Source organism: Panthera leo, chromosome B4 (assembly GCF_018350215.1).
Source record: "Panthera leo isolate Ple1 chromosome B4, P.leo_Ple1_pat1.1, whole genome shotgun sequence".
NCBI classification, from domain to species: domain Eukaryota; kingdom Metazoa; phylum Chordata; class Mammalia; order Carnivora; family Felidae; genus Panthera; species Panthera leo.
In genome coordinates this window covers 123,446,694-123,461,151 of record NC_056685.1, presented here as the reverse complement: position 1 = coordinate 123,461,151, position 14,458 = coordinate 123,446,694, and the positions used below count along the sequence as shown (strand labels likewise).

The 14,458-nt window shown below is 42.2% G+C and overlaps 1 protein-coding gene across 2 annotated transcripts; it reads left to right on the top strand.

The window, feature by feature from the left end:
• Positions 1 to 4,562: 4,562 nt before the first annotated feature.
• Positions 4,563 to 12,017, top strand: CB4H12orf73 (chromosome B4 C12orf73 homolog). Of its 2 annotated transcripts, XM_042947559.1 has the most exons (4): positions 4,563 to 4,740; positions 5,067 to 5,184; positions 11,310 to 11,450; positions 11,886 to 12,017. In XM_042947559.1, exons 2-3 carry the CDS (start codon positions 5,077 to 5,079, stop codon positions 11,403 to 11,405), a joined length of 204 nt encoding a protein of 67 aa, XP_042803493.1. In that variant the 5' UTR covers positions 4,563 to 4,740; positions 5,067 to 5,076; the 3' UTR covers positions 11,406 to 11,450; positions 11,886 to 12,017. The 2 variants fall into 2 exon arrangements, with proteins under 2 accessions (XP_042803493.1, XP_042803492.1); XM_042947558.1 differs by lacking the exon at positions 11,886 to 12,017 and having other exon boundaries at positions 4,564 to 4,740; positions 11,310 to 11,475.
• The last annotated feature ends 2,441 nt before the right edge of the window (positions 12,018 to 14,458 follow it).

Genomic DNA, 14,458 nt, shown 5'->3' with positions numbered 1-14,458 from the left:
CTGGGTCTGCCAGCTCCAGTCATGACCTCCGCAGACCAGGGGCCTCTGCTCAGTTCTGCCTTGCAAAAGGAAGAGTTTCCTGGTAGAGATGCTGGGGAGCAGGACATCAAACCAGGAAACGGTGAAGCAACTGCAACAAAGTGGTTCCTGTCCTGTCAGTCTTTCTCTAACCCTCTGAATCTGGAAGACAAACTTGTGCTTGTGAGCCTTGCCCACCAGAGTTTTTGGAAGCCTAGGAGAAATGTCCTTCTCCAATCTTTCCCAAATACGTCTCTACTTCAAAGAAACCTTATATGATAGGACAACAGCAAAAGAAGAGCCAGTTACTTCACTTTGTTTCCCTCTTCCTCCCAATGCCTCCTCTCCCTGTGAGTAACCTGGTAAACTTGCTTCCTTCTTAGCTATTGTTCTGTCAGTCAGTTGCATCTTATTATCAACAGGGTTTACTATGGGGGAGGGTTTTCCAAACTGCAGATTTTCAAGTGGGTCCTGAAACTAAGCATTAGGAGAAATACAACAGAATAACAAGTGTTAAAGCGTTTATAATAAACGTAAGTATTGTTTTGTTTACACATACAAACATATGTACATACCATGATCCTATAAATGTATTTTTTACTGTGAATCACAATCAAAAAAAGCTTGAAAATCCATTATAATGGAGTTTATTCTACCAAATGAGAGGGAGCAAATGAGGAGACCTGTGGTTCACACACTCTCTTGTATCTACTCAGCCTTTTATTACAGCTCTTTAATACTTAAGCTTTATTTTGTAAAATGGGGTATTTGTGGTGTTGCCCTGGGGCAGTCGCTACATGTTCCAAGCAAATGATTTAGAAAAAAATCTGTGTGTCAGGGGGCTTTAACGAACATTCATTTTAGGGGAGAATACAAGATTTTCTAGGCTTCAAAAGAGTTGACTTTTTTTTTTTTTAACGTTTTATTTTTGAGACAGGGAGAGACAGAGCATGAATAGGCGAGGGTCAGAGAGAGGGAGACACAGAATCCGAAACAGGGTCCAGGCTCTGAGCTGTCAGCACAGAGCCCGACGCGGGGCTCGAACTCACGGACCTTGAGATCATGACCTGAGCCGAAGTCGGCTGCCTAACCAGCTGAGCCACCCAGGCGCCCCTGACTTTTCTTATTCTGAAAATTTATGAGCCTTTGAACATTTTTTTCCAGTTAATGTTTAAACTTTCACTTATGTACTTAAGTTTTTGAGTAGGTGATAGGAGCTTGTGCTGAATTGAATACTGTCTCCCTCACATTTGTGTGCACTTGGTATCTGTGAATGTGGGCTTATTTAGCAGATGTAATCAAGTCAAGATGAAGTCATACTGGATTAAGGTGGGCCCTAAATCTAATGACTGGTGTCCTTCTAAGAAGAGAGACACAAGATACACATACATAGGACTCGTTACTGACAGACTACAATATGAATGGGAGTTGGGCACTGCATAAAATGATTTTGGATTCATGGCAGAAAACTCAAAAGATAGAGGAACGTGGGTTGCTCAGTTGGTTAAGCATTCAACTTTTGACTTCAGCCCAGGTCATGATCTCAGTGTTGTGAGTTAAAGCCAAGTTGGCCCCCAATGTGGGGCTAAAACTCATGAACCACGAGATCATAACCTGAGCCGAAGTCGGACGCTCAACTGAGCCACCCAGGTGCCCCCCAAATCAGTTTTAGCTGTGCTAAGCCAGTATTTATCTTGCCTTAAAGATCTTGTCCTGAAACTTCTTATTACATATTCTATCTCAAGAATTTTAAAGTATATCCTTTCTTAGTTTATAAGAATGTATAATTTAAAATTTTTAAACATTTTACTTATTTTTTTATAGAGACAGAGCACAAGTGGGGGAGAGGCAGAGAGAGAAGGAGACACAGAGTCCGAAGCAGGCTCCAGGCTCCGAGCTGTTAGCACAGAGCCCAAAGCAGGGCTCGAACTCACAAACTGCAAGATCATGACCTGAGCCGAAGTCGGACGCCTAACCAACTAAGCCACCCAGACGCCCCATAAGAATGTATAATTTAAAATTTTTTTTTAACGTTTATTTATTTTTGAGACAGAGACAGAGCATGAACGGGGGAGGGTCAGAGAGAGAGGGAGACACAGAATCTGAAACAGGCTCCGGGCTCTGAGCTGTCCGCACAGAGCCCGACGCGGGGCTTGAACTCACAGACTGTGAGATCATGACCCGAGCTGAAGTCGGACGCTCAACCGACTGAGCCACCCAGGCGCCCCAAGAATGTATAATTTAAAAAAATTTTTTAGAAAGAGTGCAATTATCCTAATAGAAGTTAATTTATTTTCTGCACTGTTTTTAGAAAATAACCTCTGACCTTTAATATGGAATTTAATCAGTATCTGCCATTTTCAACAGATATGTCAGGAATTTGATTAATGTTTGAAATCTGATGTAGCTTTCACTTCTCAGAGACAGGAATGTGAGATACAGAGCAAGATCCCAAATAAACAAAAATTACTTGTTTTTTGAGGCATCTATTTAAATCAGTTAACCTGAGAGCTCCTTTCTTTTTTTTTTTTTTTTTTTTTTTTTAATTTTTTTTTTCAACGTTTTTTATTTATTTTTGGGACAGAGAGAGACAGAGCATGAACGGGGGAGGGGCAGAGAGAGAGGGAGACACAGAATCGGAAACAGGCTCCAGGCTCCGAGCCATCAGCCCAGAGCCTGACGCGGGGCTCGAACTCACGGACCGCGAGATCGTGACCTGGCTGAAGTCGGACGCTTAACCGACTGCGCCACCCAGGCGCCCCTGAGAGCTCCTTTCTAACATGAAACCCATGTTAACTAAATAACATGAATAAATGTGTAGCCCCTATGTACTTTTAAGTGAATGAATTAGGGGAGAATATTGCAGAAATTAAGGCGAAGTGAAGGTTTCTGAGTGGTGAGCTCAAGAAGTAAGAAGCTAGGCTCTTGGATAGGAAATCGTTTCTGCTGCTGGCAGGCAGGGCCAGTCTCCTGGGTGTTTGCCCTGTGCATACAAAAAGCATGATCCATAAAAGAGAAAATTGAAAATTGGACTTCATTAAAGTTAGAAGCTTCTGCTCTTCAAAAGATTATTAAGGAAAAGTAAAGACAAGCTATAGACGGGGAGAAAATATTTACAGGTCAAATCTATCTGATACAAGATTTATATCCATAATACATAAAGATGACTAAACTCATAATAAAAAACCAAACACAATAAAAAATGGATAAAAGATGTGAACAGATATGTCACCAAATATAAGCATACAACAGGATCCTTAGCATCATTAGTCATGAGACACCATTACCAACTTATTAGAGTCCCTAAAAATTAAAAAGATTAACCAGACCAGGTGTTGGAAGAGGATGGAGAAGAACTGGAGCTGTCAACATGGCTGGTGAGAGTGTGAAACTGGATACCTACTTTGGAAAACAGCTTGACAATTTCTTAAAAAGTTGACTATACTCCTACCTGCTATATGCTGCAGCCATTCTACTCCTAGGAAAGTATTCAACAGAAACGGAGCATGTGTTCACAGGCCTGTATATTAGTCTTTTTGATATATTTTACTGTTCATAAAAGCCTTATTCCTATAAGCCCCAAACTGGAAACAACCAAAATGTCCACCAAAGGTGAATGGATAAACCAATTGTGGTAGAATTATACTCAGCAGTAAAACGAAGTGAACTAGTGATACATGCAGCAATGTGGATGAGTCTCAAAATAATTGTGCTGCATGAAATAAGCTAGACCAAGACAGTATGTCAGGATTCCATTTACAGAGCATTCTAGAAAATGCACATTTATTTGTTGTGACAGGAAGCAGGTCAGTGGTTGATCCAGAGGAGACTGTGGGAGGAATTAGAGGCACAGAGAAACTTTTCGTGTGATGGATATGTTAATTATTTTGATTGTGGTAATGGTCACACAGGTGTACAAATGCCAGACCTCATCAATTTGCATATTTAGAATATGTGGTTTATGTCAAATATACCTCCATAAAAGTGTTTAAAAGCTGAGTGTATCATGATTCATGTTTTATATACAACCAAAAAAAGCCTTCAGAATATAGTCTTGCGTTACCTTTTTGTCAACAAAAACCAATTCATAGTCATAGCACAATCTAAATATGAATAGATTAAACAATGTCGACTTCAGTTTTCTTTTTTTCCAGTAGCACCGCAGCCTAAGGAAACAGTGTGAGTGTGCCTTTGCTTCAGGTCAAAGGACGCCGGGCACAAGAACAGAGAGAGCTTTTAACTTCACTCACTAGAGGGTGACCTCATCTGAGCACGTCCTGGTCAGCATGCCAACCTCCACCCCCTCCTAAAAAGGTGGTAAACGCAAGCAACTTTCTTGGGCGTGTGAAAGGACAAACCGGGGACAATAATCCTGCCAGCTCCGAGCCCGAAATTCGACAGCCGACTATACGGCAGATCGTACTGTAGGGAGAGTCATGAGCCCGAATTAAGTTGAAAGAAAAGAAAAAGGAAGGGAAAGGAAGAAAAGAAAAAGAAAGGGAAGAGAAATCAGAAAAGAAAAAAAAAAGAGAGACAAAGAATCGGCAACGGCTCCGGCCCAAAGTCCCAACTCTGCCTGGTCACGTGCCCGCGCCCCCAACTTTCTGGTCCGATGCGGCTCCCAGGCCCTGTACTTTTGGTTCCGCCCGCCGGCTGTCGGCTACTACCCCCGCGCATTTCCGGCCGTGGTGGGACAGTCTGCGGAAAGTAGGGCACTTCGCGGTAAGGTCTCGCCGGGCGCGCCGTTAGGGCCAGTAGGGAGTGCGGTGTGCAGTTTCCCTTCTGTTAGGGTTGATAGGGTCGCGGGGAAGCCACCAGGTGTCGGCTTTCCGCTTGATGTGCAAGATCTGCCTTTAAGTTCCAAAAGCCCAGCCCCGACACTAAGAGCCCCTGGGAGGCTGCTCTCGGGCGTGGAGGGGGCGTTCGGACCCTCAGCGCGCTCATTTCGTAACTGGGGACACGGGGCGCGGGGTGGGAGAGAACGCGGTGGCCTGTTTCGTCTTGAGCTGGGAGCGTTCTAACACCTTCCGCCTTTCCTCCCGGTCTAGCCCACCGACCATGCCCGCGGGCGTGTCCTGGGCCACCTACTTGAAAATGTTCGCCGCCAGCCTCCTGGCCATGTGCGCCGGGGCCGAAGTGGTGCACAGGTACTACCTGCCGGACCTGGTGAGTGCAGGAGGGGCTGTGGTCCTGGCTCCTGGACCACTCCATTCTCCTCCCAGCATCGCAGACCATCTTAAAACGAAATTAGAAGCACCTCTGCTTTGGACCTGAAGCCTTATGATGGCATTCCATTGCATTAAGAGCAATGCATGACCTGTTCTTAACAAGGCCTTACAGGGGTCTTAGCCTGTCACCTGCCTACCACTGGCCTGAATCTGCCATTTACCTCTTCCCACTGTTGCAGCCACACTGGCTTCTTTGCGGTTTCTCAAACTCATAAAGCCTGTACCCATCTCAAGGCCATGCTTTTTCTCATCCCGGAATGCTTTCCTCCCAGATCTTGGGGTTGGTTTCCTACTTCAAAACGTCAGGTCTCTGCTCAAATATCTCCTCCAGCAATGAAGGTCCTTTGGACAGTTCCTAAAGGATTGCTTCTGTGCTATTATGTCTCTCTTCTTTGTTTCTGGAAAGGACTTGTCACAGTTTGCAAGTATTTTATTCCTTTGTCTATTGACTTGCTCTTTGTTTCCTCCACCAGAATGTAATCTCCATGAAGGGACTGGACCTGCGTCGTTCACCCTTGTATCTCAGTCACCTAGGAAGGAGCTTAGAATGTAGTAAATGCTCAATAAATATTTAATGATTGAAGAATGAGGGAATATAGGCATTCAAAAGAGGGAGAAACTTACATTAATTTTAATAAGCCTTCATTGAGTTAGAACTGGGAATTACAGGTGCTTTTGAAGACTTCTGGTCTGGTGGAGGTGGAGGCAAGGAAGCACAGCGAAAGAATGACAAGTGTGTGCTAGGTATTATGCTACAGGTGTGAATAGAGTGGTTTGGAGCACCGCATAGGGAACGGTCATTTCTGCCTGGACTCTGGACAGGTAACACAGAGAACCAACCATTTGTGTTTCTAGTTTTAGTGAATTGACAACGACGGTTTTGGAGGTATTCTTGTTTTCAGAGGAGGAAACTGAGGTTCAGAAGAGTGAACATGATTTCCCAAGATCACATAGCTTACTGAGGATTTGAAGCCCAAGCTTTCTGTTTAGTGTTTCTCTTTTTGGATCCTGTTAATAAAGTAGTATAACACCAACGTACAACATTCAGGTTGAATTCAGGCGTGTAGATGAGAATGTGCAAATCCCTCCTTCCCATTTACTAAAACCCCCTTTCCCCAGTCTGCTCCCCACACGTCTACCATTTTTTGATTAGTGTCTACTTGACTTTTACTGTTGTTGAAATAAGCACACACACAGAGTTTATATGTAAATAGGCATTCATATACACAATTCTCTGTAATTTGCTGGTTTCGGTTAAAATCTATATGAATAGACACATGTTTATATCAATAGCCTTTTTTCTTTCTGACCATAGAATAGCATTTCCTTATATGTTGTTCCATATATTATGTAATCAATCCCCTAGTGACATTTTGGTGGCACCTAGTTTTTGTACAAACAATGCTGAAGTAGCTCTTTCTTAGCACCATAGACTTCTCCTTTGAGTTCTGGGGATGCATCAAGGATACTTAGTGGAGACCAAAAGGTGTAAGAACCTTCCACAGAAATGCAATTGAGTCATTAATTCATGAGGAATTGACATCAGGCAGGCATCACAGAGGAAGGATTGCCTGTTATTTGACCCTGGAGAATTGACCAAAAAATTGCCCTTTGATTCACTCTTCTCATTATAAGTGGGACTATGCAAGGTTGCTGCTCGGACCTTGAGAAGAGGCAGCATGAAACCACAATCTCTAGAAGGACCATACTGAAGCGTCTCAGGCCACTTCATCCTGATTGGGTGATGACATCAGCAGTAGGGTACCTCTCTAGGGACTTGACAACGGCTAGGGCTGGCCAGCTATGTGTAGGATGCTGGATGCTTTACTAACATTTAAAGGATTTGTGTTCTTTACCTGCGTCTGTTGGTGCTGTTCTGGCAATGACTCACTGTTGTAACAACCTCTGGCCTTTGTAGGGGTCTTTCAGTCTTTACAGCTGGAAGGTCTGGGTGGAGCCCAGAGCAGAAGACACCTTGATGGCTGCCTAGAGCGGGTGCTCAGTACTGTCTTAAGCGAGCAGCATCAAGGATGCTTTTTCGAGTTGTGCAGCTCAGCTCCTCAGAACAGGAATGGAGGCAAGGATGCAAGGCGGACACTCTGTCCTGGGATACAAAGCGTGCTTTTGCTTGAGCTTTTCTTTGCAGTTCCATTTACTTTTGCATTACTTTTACTGGTTCTGTTTTCCTTAATTTATAATCTATTTATTATCAAAACAATGGGTGGTCGAAAAAATGCAGTCTCAGGACTCATGTTAAAGTGTTCATTTTTGGTCGTCTCCAGACACAACCATATACACAGAAACTGCTGTTTAGAACCTCTGCTGACATTGTTTTTTTTAATTAAAAAAGAAATTTTTTTTTTAACGTTTATTCATTTTTTGAGAGAGACAGAGAGAGAGAGAGCATGAGTAGGGAAGGGGCAGAGAGAGGGAGACACAGAATCCTAAGCAGGCTCCAGGCTCTGAGCTGTCAGCACAGAGCCCGACACAGGGCTCGAACCCATGAACTGCGAGATCATGACCTGAGCGGAAGTTGGATGCTCAACCAACTGAGCCACCCAGGCACCCCAACGTTGTTAAATTTTGATGTCAGTAAACTTTTTAGTCTTTTAAAAGTTATATACTATGTATATATATAATATATAAAAATCTATATTATATATATTACATAGTTTGTAAAGAAAAGTGCTATCTTTCTTTTAATAAAAGTTGAATTATCATTTTAGTTTTGTAATGTATTGGCAACTGAAATTACTCCACATGTGTGCCTGTGTGTGTAAGTGGGTGGTTGTATATACTTTGTAGAAATTTGAAACCTGCTGTTACTGTACTTCATTATTTTTTAAGGTTTTTCTTTTCATTCTTTTCTTTAATTCTTTTAATTCCAGTTAACATGCAGTGTTATATTAGTTTCAGATGTACAGTATAGTATATTATATTTTATAGGGCTTTGTGATTTCATATAATTTCCTTTTTGTCCTTTTTTTTGTTTTTTTTATTTTAGAGAGAGAAAGCATGTGTGAGTGGGGGAGGGGGGCAGTGGGAATGAGAGGGAGGGAGGGAGGGAGAGAGAGAGAAAGAGGAAGAATCCCAGGCAGGCTCCATGATCAGTGTGGAGCTGGATACTGGGCTCCATCCCACAACCCTGGAATCATTACCTGACCCAAAATCAAGAGTCGGACACTCAGCTGACTGAGCCACCCAGGCACCCCCATATAATTTCCTTTTGTGACCTGGGGGAAAAAAGAGCCCTTCTAAATTAATTCTTTTTCACAGTTTAATGGACAGGAAACAAACTATATTCTTTGCTTGTATTAAAGGGATTGGAATGTCAACATCTTTGGACTAGTTTAAGATAGGAAATTGTCAGACAAGTTACTCTGGCTTTTATTCCAGTTCTCATCACTGATTTTTGTGGAAAGTCATTTTCACTTCCAAATGAGAATTTTGCTGTGAAGCACGTCTCTTAAGTCCCTACGTCTCCTCTGACTCTGACCCCGACCCCAAACCCCAAACCCCATATTCTTTCCTAAACTATTTTATTTCTTTAGGATTAATTAGTTGTTAGGAGACAAAGGGTAAAATGAACCAGATCACGGTATTTGGACTTCAGGCATTGAAAAGCTATTGAGATTTTTGATGTGATTTAAATTATACCAGAATAATCTCGTAGTTTTATATAAAATAATTAGAGTAAAGATTTTCTCTATAATCTTATGAGCTTATAAGGGTCCTGAGCAATGATTTATTCATGGAGCACAGTTTTTGCCTGCTTTTTATAACCTCATAGGGTTGTAAGAAATGAGGAGATTACGATGTGGTCCCTTTCCTCAGGACCTTACAGGGGAAGCTGATAGCTGATAGAAAGAGACATGCCTCTGAATCATTCTGGACAGTTCCACTTGGATGTGCAGTGAGCATGTTCAAAACTGAGCTCCTGGCCTTCCTCCAACAGACCTGCCCTTGAAGTCTTGCCTATCACAGTGGATGGTGACTCCATTGTTCTCGTTGTTCAGGCCCAAACCTAGCAGTCCTCTTTAACACCTGTCTCATACTGTGCATGACAGCAAATCCCATTGGTTTAACCTGAAGAATATATCCAGAATCTCACTGCCTTTCACCACCTCCTTTGCTGCCACTTAGTTCGACCCACTGTCAGTCACCTCCCACCTCAGGGACTGTGTTAGCTCCCTGGTCTGGCTTCTGCCTTCCACCCCTGCTCCCCTCCAGTCTTTCCTCAATAAAAGCCATTGTCCTCTTTTTACGCTTGGCTTGAGTCAGGTCATGTCACTCCTCTGCTCAGAACTCTCCACTGGTTTTGCATCTCTGCACCCACTTTTCCCCTCTGTCCTCGTCTCTTCCTAACTTCTAGTCGAATACTTTATGCTAGCTGTGCTGACCACCTTGATTTTCCTTGTGCGTAAAGGCACGTTCCTGCCACAGATCCTCTGCATTTGTGGTTCCTTCTGCCCGAAACACTCCTAGATATCTGCGTGGCCACTTTCCTCACCCTCCTTCATGTCTTTGTTCAGAAGGCACCTTTTCAGACAAAATAAGCCCATGGAAAGATGCTAGCGTCTTTAGCCATCAGGGAAATGCAGATGACAACCATAGTAAGATACCACTTCATAACCACTATCATGGCTATAATTAAAAAAACCAGACTGGGGGCGCCTGGGTGGCTCAGTCGGTTGGGCGACCGACTTCGGCTCAGGTCATGATCTCGCGGTCTGTGAGTTCGAGCCCCACATTGGGCTCTGTGCCGACAGCTCAGGGCCTGGAACCTGTTTCAGATTGTGTCTCACTCTCTCTCTGACCTTCTCCCATTCATGCTCTGTCTCTCTCTGTCTCTAAAATGAATAAACGTTAAAAAAAATTTTTTTAATAAAAAAAAAAAAAAACAAAACCAGACTGCTCATGAGAAGTGTTGGTGAGCATGTAGAGTAACGGGAACCCCCTTACGGTGCTGATAGGAATGTAAAATGGTGCAGCTGCTTTGGAAAACAGTCTGGCAGTTCCTGACCCAGTTCAACATAGAGTCATAGGACTTAGCAATTCCACATCTAGGTTTATACCCAAGAGAAATGAAAACATACGTTCACACAAAAACTTTTACACACAGACAGATGTTCACAGAAGTATTATTCATAAGAGTAAAAAAGTGGGAACAATCCAAATGTCCATCATCTGGTGAATGGATAAGTAAAACGTGGTCTATCCTTTTAATGGAATATTATTCTGTCCTCAAAGGAAATGAAGTACAGATAGATTTGACAGCATGGATCAGACCTTGAAAACATGCCAAGTGAAAGAAACTACTCACAAAAGACCACATGTTATATGATTCCATTTATGTGAAATGTCCAGAATAGGCAAATCTGTGGAGACAAAAAGATTAATGGTTGCCCAGGGCAGTGGCTTAGTGTGGGGCAGGATTGTGTGGAAATGGTAGTGACAGCTGATGGGCACAGGGTTTCTTTTTGGAGTGATGAAAAGGTTCTAGAATTTATTGTATGAGGGATGCACACCTTTGTGAATATACCAAAAGCCACTGAATTGGAATCATATACTTTAAACAGGTGAATGGTATGGCATATGAATTATATCTCACTGTGTCACTAAAGCTGTCACGTCAAGCTTTTCCTGACCACTTCTCTTGAAGTCAGTTTTTTTTTTTTTTTTTTCTCTTTATAATTTGCACATAATAGGCACTTACTGTTTTTGAATAAATCAGTTGATTTCTAATACCTGTTTTCTGTGCCAGGCACATGGTGGAGAGTAAGTGGTGCGGGAATGGGTTTCAAAATGTGGAAAGCTTTATTAAAATTGTGATCTGTCATTTAATGTTGATGGAAACTCTCCCTCTGTGAGTCCTGTAATACTGAGGACACAGGTTCTTATAATTAGGATTTATGATTGAGTGCACATTTATGATTGAGTGATTTATGAAAAGTGCAGGGACTTTTTGTTCTACTTTTTTACGTTCTTTGATGCCTTTCAGGTCACAGTTAATTACAGTCTAAGAAAGCACCGGCATCTGTGTTTTTTTGTTTTGTTTGGTAGACAATACCTGAAATTCCACCAAAGCCTGGAGAACTCAAAACGGAGCTTCTGGGACTGAAAAAGAGACAATATGAACCTCAAGTTTCTCAGCAATAGAAACTTCAAAATACAACTCTGTCAAGAACTCCGTGAATATTTTAAGTATTAAATACATCTTTTTAAAGTCTGTTGAGTCAACTGCTTGTCTTTAAACACCCAATGCAGTGCGAACTGCAGGAGGAGGTGCTCAGGTGTTAGCTGATGCGTTGAGATTTGATTATAGATTGACCACTATTTCTCGAAAACTGCCAAAATATGTATCATCAGCTTCTTTGCATGTGGTTGAATAGATACTTAGTCTTGAATATTATGTGAGAAAGAATGTCTGCAGTGTTCCCTGCCCTTATAATTCTGGGCTATTTCTCTGAAGAAGCTTGACTATCATGGCATAATGGGAATTCTGAATTAACTATAATAAAAGTGCCATTGACACTGAAAGCTTATGGTATGAAGTTAATATTTCTCCAAAACTGGAAAGTGCTACTAAACTGAATTAAGTTGAAATATTTAAAGTTTGAAGTTCTTTTTTTTTTTAAGTTTATTTTTCAGAGAGAGAACGTGTGCACGTGCCATCGTGCAATCGGGGTCCTCGAGGGGCAGGAGGAGAGAGAGAATCCCAAGGCTCCGTGCTGTCAGCACAGACCCCAATGCAGGACTCGATTCCACAAGAGCTCATGACCTGAGCATAAATCAAAAGTCAGATGCTTAAGTGACTCAGCCACCCAGGCGCTCCAGAGTTTGAAGTTCTTTAATTGTGTACTTGACAAAATTATGAAAGATGTCACTTGGACTGTCGCCAAGTTCTTTACCCCCAAATTTGAGAAACCATGTTACTATGTAATTATTCTTACAAAATAAATTTTAAAATAACTGAAAAGCTTAAATGAGCTTTGTAATTGGGTGAATTGTGTCCTCTTTCAAAAGATGTTGAAGTCTTAACCCCCAGTACCTGTGAAGGTGACCTTATTTGGAAACAGGTTCTTTGCAAATATAACCAAGTTAAGACGGGGTCGTCAGGGTGCGTCCTAATCCAACATGACTGGTGTCTTTACAAGAAGAGGAGAACACACACACACTAGGAGAATGCTAGGTGACAACAGAGACCGGAGGGATGCAACTACGATCCCAGGAGCACCAAGGATGGCGGACCACCACCAGAAGCCAGGAAGAAGCAAGGAGGGATTCTAGCCAGAGTCTCAGCGCGTGGCCTGGCTGACACGGGGAGTTTAAGACCTCTGGCCTCCGGAACTGGGAGGGAATCCATTTCCATTGTTTTAAGCCACCCAGTTGGTGGTACTTTGTTATGGCAGCCCTAGGAAAGTAATACACATATTTCAAGTCTTCCTCTGAGTTTATAAAGGACAAAAGTAATCGATAGAGGAGTTGGCTCTCTACTTAGGGCTATTTTTCCAAGAAAAATTTTCAGGATTTTTTTTTCATGTTTGTTTATTTTTGAGAGATTAAGCAAGTGGGGGAGGGGCAGAGAGAATCCCAAGCAGGCTCTGCCGGGTCAGCACAGAGCCCAATGTAGGGCTTGAACTCACAAACTTGAGATCATGACCTGAGGTGAAACCAAGAGTCAGATGCTTAACTGAGCACCCCAGTAAAGTGCTAATTCTAAGGATTCTAAGTGACTTTCACCAAAGTATGTATGTATTCCTGTTTTGAAGTTAACCCGTTATGAAAAATATACATCATGGCGGCCATGGAAATGCGGGAATAGACTCCCTGAGGAAAGGCAGTAAATAAGGCCGTAAATGCAGAACACGGAGCAGCCTTCGGTTGTCTTGGCCTCTGCAGGGATTTTATCAGCTAGAGTGGCCTTGCTCAGAGCCACATGCCTCCTGCCATTCGGCACAACTCTGAGGGGCCCCTTGTGGCTCAGTTCCCTGTGGGCTGGCTGGGGCCATCTTTGGACATGCGTTGCTTCTCCCCTTCTCCCTGTGCTCCATCCCATTTCCTTTCCTTCCACAGGTGCTGATTTAAGCGCACTCCTTAACAAACATTCTGTATACTAAAAACTCCATTCTAGTGCTTCCTGGAGAACCAAATCAGGTGACCTACAAGCCAAAAATCAATAGTACTAGATTCTTCCTTAATAAAGCTGTGGGAGAAAACAACTCAAGATGGACCAGTTGCAAGTTGTTTGGTAATTAAATTAGGTCAAACAGTTATGCGAAGTGTCTTGGACATAGCTGCTTGCTTTTCCAAAAACTGAGGGAGTACAAGGCTTTCTAAGCTTCCTGCTGGAAACAATGGAAACTCAAGAATTTGCAATTGGAGGACTCTGAAGAGCAAGTTTCCGATGTTATTAATTTAATGCAATGCGATGGCTTTAATTTCTTTATAACAATCTTTATTAAAAATGGTAATCTATAGTGGCCAAAAAATTGGAAACTAGTACAACTAATAGCTAATAATAAAACATCGTATCACAAAAAGAAGCCACATCTTAACTATAGCATGTTTCCCGATGACGATGACTGATGGAGCTCCCGTTTTATTTCTTAAAAGAAACAGATTTTAAAAAAGATACACATTCAAGTAAGGTAGCCATTAAAGTGATTATTGCAAATTAACCCTGGAAAAATAGCTTGGAGGGAGGAGTAGGAAGCATACAACCAACAGAAATACAAGAAGCCCAGAAAAGCGTCCTAGATCATCAGGAAAATTCAGTCCCTAACAAAACAGTAAAGCTGTATTATAGTTAATATTAAAGTTATCATAGTAAAGTTAGTTTCCACAGAATTTCCTCTCACACATAGGATCTCTGAATATACAACTCAGATTTTCTCTCCCTAGCCACAGTTAGACTACCATTTCAGATGGCTACACAACTAGTCAAAGTACAGAAACCAGTTTCTCATAAATAATACGCTTCAAAAGAAATTAAATGATCACTTGCTGAGGACCAGCACTCATCATCTAGTTATCTCTGTTGTAGGGTTATGGGTGTTTTAAGAGACAGTCTTATTTTGGAGTCACTCTAGATTTACAGGAAAACCGCAAAGATGGTAGAATCCCCACGTGCCTTCTCCCGGTTTCCATGGATGCCATCCTCTTACATCACCGTGGTGTAGGTGTCAAAGCCAAGGAACCGTGAACTATAT

Bases quoted from the DNA above. Each gene is read 5' to 3' on its own strand.
- CB4H12orf73 (XM_042947559.1), top strand. From the start codon at position 5,077: ATGCCCGCGGGCGTGTCCTGGGCCACCTACTTGAAAATGTTCGCCGCC. The intron at 5,185-11,309 runs GTGAGTGCAGGA...TTTGTTTGGTAG, and splicing joins GGTACTACCTGCCGGACCTG to ACAATACCTGAAATTCCACC.